The following is a 12539-nucleotide window of genomic DNA, read 5'->3' as shown; positions in this document are numbered from 1 at the left end:
CAATGGTAACAAGCAAATAGGTTAGCTGAGTTGAAAAGAAAAAAGTATGAAAAGATTATATATCCTTAAAAAGCCAAATCCAAGGGCGCCTGGGTGGCTCAGTTGGTTAAGCAACTGCCTTCGGCTCAGGTCATGATCCTGGAGTCCCGGGATTGAGTCCCGCATCGGGCTCCCTGCTCGGCAGGGAGTCTGCTTCTCCCTCTGACCCTCCTCCCTCTCGTGCTCTGTCTCTCATTCTCTCTCTCGCAAATAAATAAAATCTTAAAAAAAAAAAAAAAGCCAAATCCAAAAGCAAAATGGTTTCTATATTAGGCTTGTGCTACTACAGTGATCTATCAGTATTTTCACTTCAACCAATTTATTATATTTCTCCCCTAAAACAAGACTAAAATAATTTTAACGAACTGCTTATTTTACACAAAACAGAATATTTACTTATATAATTTAACTATAATCTATCATATGTTCCCAATAATTTTTATGTGCTACACAACATACACACTATTTAACAAAAAGCAACATATAATATCAGAATTACCTGTTATATAGCATCTATATGTGTTTATGTTATAAACATGTGCACATACATATACATACATAGCTTCTTTTCTCAAAGGCATTCTCACTCAAATTATTCATAACTTAATCCTGAAGAGAGTTTCAGATGACAAATACTGGAAATTCATTCATAGAAATGAAAAGTTATAATTTCATTCATATATTACTTAAGAGCAAAAATATCATAAATCCTTAAAGAAGCAAATCCATCCTTGCCTACAATTATTTCTATTCTATTCCATTCCCCAGTAACGAAATACAGGGTTAATGCCATGAAACAGAAGTCAAAGTGATTAAATTGAATAATTATATCAATCCAGATGTTCTTTTTTTGTGTGATAAGCTTGCTTGATAATAATCCCTTCACAAACTGATCTATATCTCAAGGGAATTTAGGGATTAAAACTTAATTTAAAACTTGGTTAAGATATTCCTTGAATTCTTTAGAGAAAAAGTCTAAAGCAAATGCAAAGAAATTATCATTAAAGTCAGTCAAAGCAATGCTTTGCATTTTTTCTCCCTAAAGAACACAAACTCAGAATTCACAGAATTATTTTATTAGGCAAGAAAGTTCATTTATTACATTTACAATGATTTGTTTTAACATGTCTCTTTTTTTTTTAAGATTTTATTTATTTATTTGAGAGAGAGAGAATGAGAGAGAGCACATGAGAGGGGTTAGGGTCAGAGGGAGAAGCAGGCTCCCCACCGAGCAGGGAGCCCGATGCGGGACTCGATCCCGGGACTCCAGGATCATGACCTGAGCCAAAGGCAGTCGCTTAACCAACTGAGCCACCCAGGCGCCCCTTAACATGTCTCTTTTTATGAAATCATTATATATATTTGCCTCTTTAAAACAGTTTCTTAAAATACCAAGCCAAGGACACACACACACACACACACATATATGTCACTCATTGCTCTCAAGAAACAAGTATATCCATTATTTTAAATATTAAAATAGCTGTAGTAATATTCCCATATCTAAACTGGGAAACCATTGAACTTTATTATTATTGCAATGCTTATTTCCATGGCAACTTCTTCACATCACTCTGTTAGTAATCATAGACTCACAGCGCTAGAAGGGCTTGGAAAGTACGTAATCGAATGCTCTCATTGCTCATTTAGGAAACTGAGGATCAAACTTTCAGACTTGTGACTTCCCCACTGTCAGCCCAGTAGCTAGTGTCAGAGCAGGAATAAAAGATGGCTCTTCTGGCCCCCATTCTAGCATTCTTTCAACTATACTATACTGCCAGTCACTATTCTAAACTCACAAACACTAAAATTACACACACACACACATCTCATATATACACCATATGTATAAACACCAACAAACTCAAGCAGTTTGCTTAAATCAGGCTATTGCAAGAGTCAAACTAGGCTTTTCATGGTGTTTCAGTATTACAAATGAAAATATTTTGGCATGATAATGACAAGATGACTTGTTGCCTATGGACCCCAAAATAATTGCTTAAAAAGGGAAAAAATCAGTACTAAATGGTGATTTTTGTCTTCTTAAATCTCAAACCGCTTTACTACACATTTTTCTAATTATACTGAAGGTGACTATTGTTCAGGAATTTACAATTATAAACAATAAATATTAAAAGATATAAAGAAAATCTTTAGTAATATCTAGGCAACTTATCTCATGGTTTCAATTTGCCAGCCACTCTAAGAATAGAAAATACAAAACGCTCTAAGGAAAAATAATTCTATGTAATCAAATTTTCATCTATAAATAACAGATTCTAGAGTCTACATCTCTGCTAACACAGTAGCAAGTAGCCCCTTGTTGAGCTGATGAAATGTGGTTACTCTGAATCAAGATGTGCTGTAAATGGAAAAGACAGAGCATAGTTCAAAGACTCGGGCCCAAAAAAAGAATGTAAACTATCTCAAGTTTTTACTGATTATATGTTTGAAAGAGTATTTACATATCATTACGTAAAATATATCTTTGAAATTGATGTGGCCTATGTTTATCTTTTTGGTTTTGGTTTTTGGGTTGTTTTTGTTTGTTTGGTTGTTGTTTTTTTTTTTTACTTTTTAATGTGGCTACTAGAAAATTTTAAATTACCTATGGGACTTGTATTTATGGTTCACATTATATTTCTACTACTCATTACTGATCTAGACCATTCACATGCTAGCCTTCCTGTCTGAAATATCCCATTGGTCATTTCTTAAAATCCAGAACCTGCCCTACGCTTTCAAACGTGACCTGCCCTCGAATGCTTTTTGCATCTGTCCCATCAGGAATTAAGCACTGTCCTTCTCTAAATTGCAATAGCATCTTGCTCCTGACCCCACCCATATTATTCTAGTTCAACTACTAAGATGTCAAGTTCCTAGCAAATAGGGTCTATGTACAGTTTTATATATGTTTGTAAGCTGCAAAACCACCACTACGCAGCTTCAGTAAAGAATCAGTAAATTTTTGTTAGACAAATCTCTAGAGAGATCAGAATTTTCTAAAGTAGGTCCATGACTTAATAAGAGGATACGTACCAGCTGATTGTCAGATACTGTAGAGGATGGTGAGGATAGGTTAGCCTGCAAAATTAGAAACATGGTGCTTATTTAGTGAAATTCCTAATTTAACAAAATATCTATATTTTTAAGTTTTTTGAAGTTCTTTTATTATTAAAGAATACATGTCCATTGTAGGATTTTGAAAAGTATAAGGTAAAAGGAAAAATATCATTATGCCACCAAAAAATGATTTGAACATGTTTGGTACATTGCCTTATAATATTTCCCTATGTATTTTTATACACCTCATTTAATAGTGAATATGATGCATTATGTGTTGCTTTTCCTTAACATCTTAACATAAGCACTATCACAAGATATCAAATATGCTTCAAGATGACATAATATTTCAGTCTCTGTATATACTGCACATTTTACCTAAACACACTAGCATCGTTGGATATTTAAATTTGTTTATGGCAAATTGACACAAATAACAGATTTTTCCTTAAAGTATCTTTATATACAAAGGAAAGCATAACAAAATTTTCATGATTTTGGGAAGAAAACAATTTTGTTTTAAAAACTGTTTTCAATTAAAGGGGAGGCTAATACCATTTCTTCCTCCTTGGTTCCTGAACTTCACTCCTTCCATCTGGATTTAGCTTCCTTCCTACTGAAGCAAATGCTTCTGTCTTGGATATTGTCTGAAAATGTTTTTATTTTATTCTCATTCTTGAATGAGAGTTCAACTGGACATAGAATTCTAGGTTCATAGTTATTTTCTCTCAGCATTTCGAAGACACTGTCCCACTGGCTCTGGCTTCTGTCACAGCTGTCAGTCTAAATGTCCCAACTTGGTGGATTGTCTGTCTTCCCATTTGGGTAGCATTTAATACTTTCCTCCGTGGGGCGCCTGGGTGGTTCAGTAGGTTAAACGTCGGCTGATTTCGGCTCAGGTCATGATCTCAAGGTTGTGAGACTGAGCCCCGCATCAGGCTCTGCACTCAGCGCAGATTCTCCTTGTCCCTCTCCCTATTCTCCTCCCCCCACTTGTGCACTCTCTCTGTATCTGAAATAAATAAAATCTTAAAAAAAAAAAAACTTTCCTCTATGACATTCTGTAATTTTACTACGCTGTATCCGAGGGTGGATTTCTTTTTATGTATCGTTTTGAAATTTGGTTCGGTCCTTCATGCTGAGTATGCATATCTTTCTTCAATTCTGGAAAATCTTCCATGAATACCTCTTCAAATATTGCCTTTCTCACACTATGTCTCATCTCTTCTTAGGAAGCTTCTGTTAAATATATATTTAGTCTTCTCAATCCATCCCCAATTTCCATCGATTTCCTTTCATATTTTTTATTCCTTTATGCTGCATTCTGAATGGTTTCCACATATAAACTTACAGTTAACTAATTTTTCTTCAATTGTATATTAATACATTCAACATGACAATTTAATTTTATGTCTTAAGGACTTTATTTTAACTTCTAGAAGTCCTACTTGGTTCTTTTTCAAATCTTTCTTATAATATCTATAATTCCTTTTAACTATTTTAACATTTTTAATATATCTATACATTCATTTCAGATTTTCCTATAATTCCTTATCACTAAATCTCCCATTTCTTGTATCGGCTGACTCTTCCTCATCCCTCTCCTCCATGATGTTCTTTAGTGATTTTATGGCTATTGATTTTTATTTTGAGCTCGTCATCAGTCAGCGTAACTTTGCTGGTGATTTCTATATGTGTCTGAGAAGCCCTGGGCTGGGAAAGCATGCCTACAGTACATTTGACGTTTGTCCTTGTGGGAATCCTAGGAGTTTCACTGGCTTCCATTTTATTTCATCACCTTAATAGTCCTCAACTTAAAGAGTGGTAGATCCCCACATCTTCAAGTTCCAGATGTTTAGAACCCATTTTCTGATGGCTGGCTCTTCCACCAACCAAAATTGTAGGGTGAAATGGTAGAAGGATTTTACCCTTTTTCTAGTCCATGCTTCACAGCCAGTGTGGCCTTCTGGGCTCCTGCATGGACACATAGGATTCACTTACAAGTTTTAGACTTACTAAATAGTGAAAGTTAAAATCTGAGCTCCTGGCACATGGGTTCTCATGTACCCTAAGTTCCACCAAAGCTTTAGCTTCTCTTTAACACACCCACTTGGAACTCCCATTTCATTTCTGGCATTCAGAAGTTTCTCCTTCTTTACTTCAGATTGGGTTCCCTAAACATTTTTAATAATTGTGTTTTACCAGGCTTTCTGCATTTAAATGGGAGGCTGAGCTTCCACATCAACTCCACCTCCAACTTTGATGGGAAGCGGTCAACACGCAAATGCTTAATTATAAATAGAATTGGCTGAAATATGATAAAGTTGTATTTCTAAAATATTCCTATTCTTTTTGAAATTGCAAATGTTTTCAAGGTTTATTATAGGTGTGTCAATATTCTTTTTACTTTGAGATATGAATGATAACTGGAAACTGAGAGCTTAGTGGTTCTTTTGGTATTGCCAAGTATATAGAAGTATGGATCACCAAACATGAAGACAAGGCACCTGCGGTCCTTCTCACGCTGTGCCCAATATTGTTTGTTTTCTGCTTTTTGACTCATGCCTTTCTTTACAAGGACTATCGCTGCTTGCTGCCATTCATGGTTACTCTATGGCAGCAGGGTGTCTTGGCTAAATGCTCCCCATCTCTAATTGCTGGGGCCAGGTTAGTGGTTGGTGTGCTATTTTGTGCTGCAGAAAATTGCCTTTTAGAATGTCCATCACATTCAGTCCACCTAGGGTTTTGTTTTTAACCTCATAATGTAATATGACTAATAATCATTTCCCCTAAAGTCTTCATTTTTTCCCTTTAGTTAATTTTTCATTATTGCAAAAGTGAGAGAATGCTCTATGAGTCCCCTAAGTTAAATTAACAGCTTCTATGACATATGCTGAATTAAATGTGAGTATCCTGACTGAAACATAACATAGTTAAATTTTCATCTCAATAATTAGAGGAAAGAAGGGGTTACGCATTAAAAACAAAGTATCTGTATAATTTAACTACATTACTAACACTTATTAGTATGTTGTGCTAAATAATACCAAACTATTAGAGGGAGAGGGAAAAAAGATAAAATGCTCAAGAAAAGTATTGACTAAATTAGGGAACAACCCAAATATCTCTGTGCCAGTCTCCGTAAGTCCCCAAAATTCCTTCACTGGGAATTATAACACTACAATAAGATACTTTAGATGTCCCAATTCCATTTTTATTTTCTTATACAATGGATTTCATACCACTTTTATGAGAAACTATTCCCAGAGAATGGATAGACTTAAATGTGAACTTCAGGGTGGCGTAAATAGTTATAAAGCCACTGCAGATCCTTTACCAAAGAAAAAGAATATTGGCTTATGTGTATTATGAATATAACCAGATTCTTTCAACCAACCCAATTATGTCAAGCTCTTTGAGAAGCCTCACTTTGCTTGCCTAATACAGGTTAGCAGGGTTTATTAAGTGCTGTAGCTATAAATATGTAATTAATTTTGTAGCAATTATTTTCCAAAGAGTGAGGAAAATTGTTTGGTGAACTGAGATTGGAGCAGCAAAAGGTGGGAGAAAGCTACTCTATATGAATCACTGCTCGTCGGTCAGCTGAAGGAAGGTAGAGAAGCAACTTGACATTCATAAGACTAAACTTGAAATTGGATTTGAATAATACTAAAGATTTTAGTCATTCGTGTCTATCCACATTAATACTAACTGTGAGGAACAACAATACAGAGGAGTATAAGAAAGGCTGTTGTGTGAAACAAAATCCTATAATCCTGTAATTCTAAGGCCATTAACATCATTTTAATCATAAAAGAAAGGAAAGGAATGTGTAAGAAAGGAGGATCCATGTTAACCAATATATCATCATTTAAAAAGCTTAGAAACCAACGGAGAAGGCCAAAAAATGTGAAAGTCAAAATTTCTTACTTCAAAAATAATCTATTAAAGAGCTAGGTTATATGGAAAGCCAAAGCGTTAAAGACAAAGGAAAGAAAGGAGAATTTGAAATCCACTGAAAAATAAATTGCTATACAGAGCCCCCACTGCGCGAAGCCTGCTTTGGAGAAACCATGTTCCTTTTCCAAAGACAATGTTAGAGGCACAAGAAGTACAATGAAGCTCCTTAGTCATTGCCTACATTGTTTTTCCTTGCCATGTGCAGCTTTTCCCCATTCTTGACACATGTCCTTTTGGCTGGCATCACACTAGCAGACCCCCTCTTGGGGGACTGGAACAGAATCCAGTTGTTCCAGTTGCCTTTGCCTTCTGCATTCTATACTTCTACTTTCACCTTGGTTTTTGTTGTTGTTGTTTGTTTGTTTGTTTCCCTTTCAGCAGTCACATCTCTCCCACCTGAATATAACAGCCAGTTCAGTATCATTAAAGTGTTTTTCTTCCACCTTCTCTCTGTTGACTCATTGCCCTGAGTTTCCTTTTCCCACAGCTCAAAGAACTCTAATTAGCGATAATGTGTTAACTGAATTGCTACTTCTCCCAGGCAGAAAGACAAAGCTTAAAATATTAACTGAGCACCTAATAATCATTGAGTGCTGAGAATGGCGTTGAGGAAACATAAAATGATAAAATGATAAAACACCATCTTTCCCTTAACCTGGCAAGTGTTCTTGTTATTTGTACGTAAGTCACTATGTGTGCAAAAGAATGAATCCCATAGTAAGAATGTTAATCACAAAGCCCATAGTAATATATTATCAGGCATCATATCTTTCTTGCTTCACGTTGTTTATTTTAACTCTCTATACACATTACCCTGTCTATCTCATTGAAAAACATTTTATAAATTAATAATATATACCCAAAAGGCCTAAATACAGAAAGTAGATTTGAAAGTGTTTTAAGTTTGAGTCTTTACGCTAAGGAATGATGATTCCATCTTGTCATGAACATAACCAGGAAGCAGAGTAAGTGGGCATAGTGACCAGTGATAGCCATTGTTTGTATGTGCAAATGAGGAGATAAAAGATCAGATGAAGGGGAAGTTTGGGCTAAACTATGGTGCCTTCATGTTTGGAAAAGTCTAAAATGATGATGAGAAGGATACAAGGCATAAGGAGTCTCTCATTACATCTTTTCTCTTCCTCCTCATTTAGCGGAACCCAGATAATTACCTTCAGTTCCTTCCTCATCCCCTTTCACATAAGCATGCCTTAGAAATATTTCTGAACAATGAAAAAAAGATATAAATGAGAATAATCAGAAGACTGGAATTTCTTGTTTAAAGTGTTCACAACCCTTTCTGTAACTCATCAAATCTCTGGTCACAACCCATAGAAAGCCGATCTGTACCAAGGTCTGGATTGAAGTCTCCTCTACCTTTAGATCTAGGATTACATTAGCATGCAGCACCTCTGAAACACTCAAGCATAGCGACATTGCCAAGCATAGCAACAGGGGAGAGCGCAAGCTGCCTAAATTGGAGACAGTGACCTTTACTTGAATAACTGTATGTATGCATACACACACACACACACACATATATATATAGTGGGGAATATTCTTAATAAAGCTTGACATTTTTAATATGTTGTGATATTTTGAAAGAAATATGCATCTACTGTTATGACATTTTTCTGTCCCTCAAGCTCATTAAGATGGGATCTTACCTGTTTACTATATAATATTCAATAGGCCTGTCTCTCTTATTTCTCTGGCACTTAAAAGTAACTCATGCAATGTAGAGAGCCTATAAAATAAGTTGTTATCTATAGACTGTAATTCTAACTAAGGTTTTTTGATAAATTAGTAGTAAGTCTAATACTTGCCTTATTTTCTGAGGTTGCTCTTTATTAGAGAAAGCATACTGTGGTTTTAAAGTACATGAATGAAATAATTTATACCAGTAGCAGTTAATGAAAAATAAATATTTACAAAGACAAGTGTAATGCAAAGGAAAAAATGACATTCTCCTCCAAATATGATAGAGTGAAAACAGAATGAAATAGAAATTCAAATAGAAAATTCATTCCCTTACATAGGGGAAAGCCAACTTTTACATCAACGTGGGTGGGACTGGAGGAGATTATGCCAAGTGAAATAAGTCAAGCAGAGAAAGTCAATTATCATATGGTTTCACTTATTTGTGGAACATAAGGTATAGCATGGAGGACATTGGAGAAGGAAGGGAAAAATGAAGGGGAGAAACCGGAGGCGGAGATGAACCATGAGAGAATATGGACTCTGAGAAACTAACTGAGGGTTTTAGAGGGGAGAAGGCAGGGGGGCTGGGTTAGCCCAGTGATGGGTTATTAAGGAGGACACGTACTGCATGGAGCGCTGGGTGTTATATGAAAACAATGAATCATGGATCACTACATCAAAAACTAATGATGTATTGTATGGTGACTAACATACCATAATAAAATTAAATTATATTTTAAAATAATAAATAAATAAATAAAAGTAAGTGTCATGAGAAACAATCACTCTTATACATTATTTGATAAATTATGAGTTAATTTATATGAGAGTGATTTAAAATGTTAGAAATATAATAGATATCATTTTAGATATTGCCACCAAATACAAAATTATTCAAAGTTTAGATTGAAGGTTATTGAACGTGAAGAAATAATTTAGACACAGAATATAAATACTAATGGATAAACTATTTAAGGAAAACAAACCATTCCCATATCTTCTGTAGTTCTCACACAACTATTAATAGCAAGGGCTTTGACCTTAGGGAGACCTGGGTTGGGTTTTGCCTACTCTGACTTCTAAGACTTTGTTTCCTCCTTTGTCATATGAAGATCTTGAAATAATAATACCCCCATCATAAGACTGGTATAAGATTAAATGAAATACTTAAACCTCATTTGCAAGGTAAGAACTCAAAACAATTGAGTGGAATATTGATGATAAATTAATATAATCAGTCTTACAAGTGACCTGTGGAGATCACCACTACTCAACATGTTGTTAGCCTCACTTAAATTCTATTACACTTAAGAAGACCTCAATTAAATTACTTTAAAATCACTTGCAATTCAAGTACACCATGAATTGAAGAAAACTTTGACTTTAATTAGACTGAATTGATGGCACTTTTCCTGCATCTGACTCATCCTTAAAAAAACAAATTATGTGAAATGTAACAATATGTGCAATAAAGAATAAGAATAGGAAACTAATTGTTTTTGCATTTTCTTTTCTTTTTTTTTATGGAAAAAGAAGTCAGCATTTTACCAAAGGCCTCAGAAAGAGGAATTAGTCATACAATTTCTCATTATTTAATAAAACCATTATAATCATCCCAGGAACACTGGAAAGCCAATAGATAATACAGATACATTGAAAACTAACAACTTGGTAAGTCTGCTTACACTTCAACCAGTTCTATGGCCAGCTCTTCTCTAATTTCTACAAGAAAGTGTCTTGTGCATTTACTGTTGTAATTGTTCACTGTCTCCCCCATTATAAGCTGCAGAAATAGGGACCTTATAAGGTTCATCCCTTACCCCAGTGACTCCTCAGTGAGTAGACATGGTAAACACTCAGTAAATACTTGTTGAATCAATGAACAAATGTGGGAAACTGAATAATAGAGCTAGCTAGAAAATTCTAACTAAGTTTCTAGTTGTGATTCATAGATTATATACTGTACTTTCAGAAAGCCCCCAGAGTTAGGGATTTTGAGCGGTCTGTGCTAATGTGTCAAGGATATCCTCATATATCACAATACTTTTTTCCCTGGCTCTCATCTAAGTGTTCTCTTTTTTCCTCTGTGGTGCAGGAGTTGGTAAACTATGGATCCCTGTTTTCTAACTCAATCTAAGAATTTCTACAGTCAATGATACACCAAGACCCAGCAGGTATATACTGCGAAGATGCCTACTTCCTTCAGAGTTTGAACAGAGGTGGTGAAATACTGAAAAGATGTCTCAGATTTGCTTTTGAGTTTCCATGGTAGACGAAGAGAGAAGAATATAGTAAAAGATTAATTAATTAATTGAGTGAAAGCTATCCAAGATACCTTAAGGTATCTTGTAGTTCAGGCAATATGAATATTAGAATTCCTAGAAGAAAATATTAATGTCATTCTACTTTTAAAATCAGAACATACTGTATTTAAAATAGATAGTTCACAGACCAACGCTTATAGCTAAGGTGGACTTCTGCTCTAAAATTTCATTTTTTTCTTCTCAAAATGAATGTATCAGACATCACTTAGTAAATATAATAACGGTAGCGAAATATTTAGAAATGTGATTTCCCTATGATTTGGCGCCACAGAACTGGGTTTCACATTCCACCATGTAATTATCCTTGACAGTCTTCCAAAAGACATGGACATATTTGAGGTCTCACAAAAGAATAATTCAAATGTAATGTTGTAAGAGAAATTAAAAAATAAAGCTTCTCACTCAAGAAACCAAATGTAATCAAAGTTCGAATTAGAGTTCGTATTTGGTCTAGTCTATACTAAATCTATTTGATGATTCAGTGTTAATTTTGAATGACTCAAATGCTCTCACAAAGATTAGGGCAAATGTTAACCACTTTAATTAAGTCTGATAACTTACTGAAGAATAATTTGAAATAAACTCTAACTATGGAGCTTGAAGCAGCCCCTCCAGAATTATTCCAATTGCTACCAAGTTAACCACCCCCAGGGAGGGGTGAGAGGAAGTACCAGCCCCTCCCCATCTTCTTGTAAATGAGTCTCCATCAGAGGCACTTTGGTGACAGGTAGGAGTAGGTGAAAAAGAAAGATGAGAAAGCAAAAATTCACAGCTATTTTTTCCTGGGTCTGGCTCTTGTAGCACGTATTAGTCACAAAAAGTATTGAGACATCTTTAGGGAACTTTTGTTTCTTGTATTCAACTTCAGAATCAAGGAACTCCACTAAATCATGGCACTTCTACTCTTCCCAAGATAGGAAGAAGGAAGAGAAGGGAAGGCATAGATGAAGGTAAAAGCAAAGGAAAATAAGAGGAAGAAAGGGAAGCACTATTATTTATTCCTGTATGTCAGGACTCTATCAAGGGCCTTTCATACATTAACCAATATGAATTATCATCAGGCAATTATTAGTTTCCCAATTTTATAGATGAAAAAACTAAGGCATAGAGAGGTTAAGTTATTTTATGAGGATCAGATAGCAAACAGACATGTTATGATTTAAATTTTTTTTTTTAAGATTTTATTCATTTGCGAGAGAGACAATGAGAGACAGAGAGCATGAGAGGGAGGAGGGTCAGAGGGAGAAGCAGACTCCCTGCTGAGCAGGGAGCCCAATGTGGGACTCGATCCTCGGACTCCAGGATCATGACCCGAGCCGAAGGCAGTCGCTTAACCAACTGAGCCACCCAGGCGCCCCGACACGTTATGATTTAAACTTGGGTACAGCCTACTAAATGTCTCTACTCCTTTAAGTATTACTCCAAATGGTTTTCAATAAGAACAAAGGAGTG

The 12539-nt window shown here is 35.3% G+C and overlaps 1 protein-coding gene across 14 annotated transcripts in view; it reads right to left on the bottom strand.

Annotated features, from left to right (window-relative positions):
- MLIP (muscular LMNA interacting protein) overlaps window positions 1–12539 on the bottom strand; it is a 250825-nt gene that overhangs the window by 59785 nt on the left and 178501 nt on the right. For 12 of the 14 annotated variants that reach the window (XM_045867032.3, XM_045867028.2, XM_054505412.1 and 9 more), the window contains one exon: window positions 3079–3123. The exons of the other annotated variants lie outside the window; for them this stretch is intronic. In XM_045867032.3, the coding sequence (XP_045722988.1) occupies window positions 3079–3123 (45 nt within the window). The remainder of the gene's footprint in view (window positions 1–3078; window positions 3124–12539) is intronic. 14 annotated transcript variants of the gene reach the window in all.

This window comes from Mirounga angustirostris, unplaced genomic scaffold (assembly GCF_029215605.1).
Source record: "Mirounga angustirostris isolate CCGP_5_RB_7025 unplaced genomic scaffold, mMirAng1.0.hap1 SCAF_8, whole genome shotgun sequence".
Classification (NCBI taxonomy): Eukaryota; Metazoa; Chordata; class Mammalia; order Carnivora; family Phocidae; genus Mirounga; species Mirounga angustirostris.
Note: the sequence above shows the minus strand (reverse complement) of the source record. Positions and strands in the feature narration are given on the sequence as shown.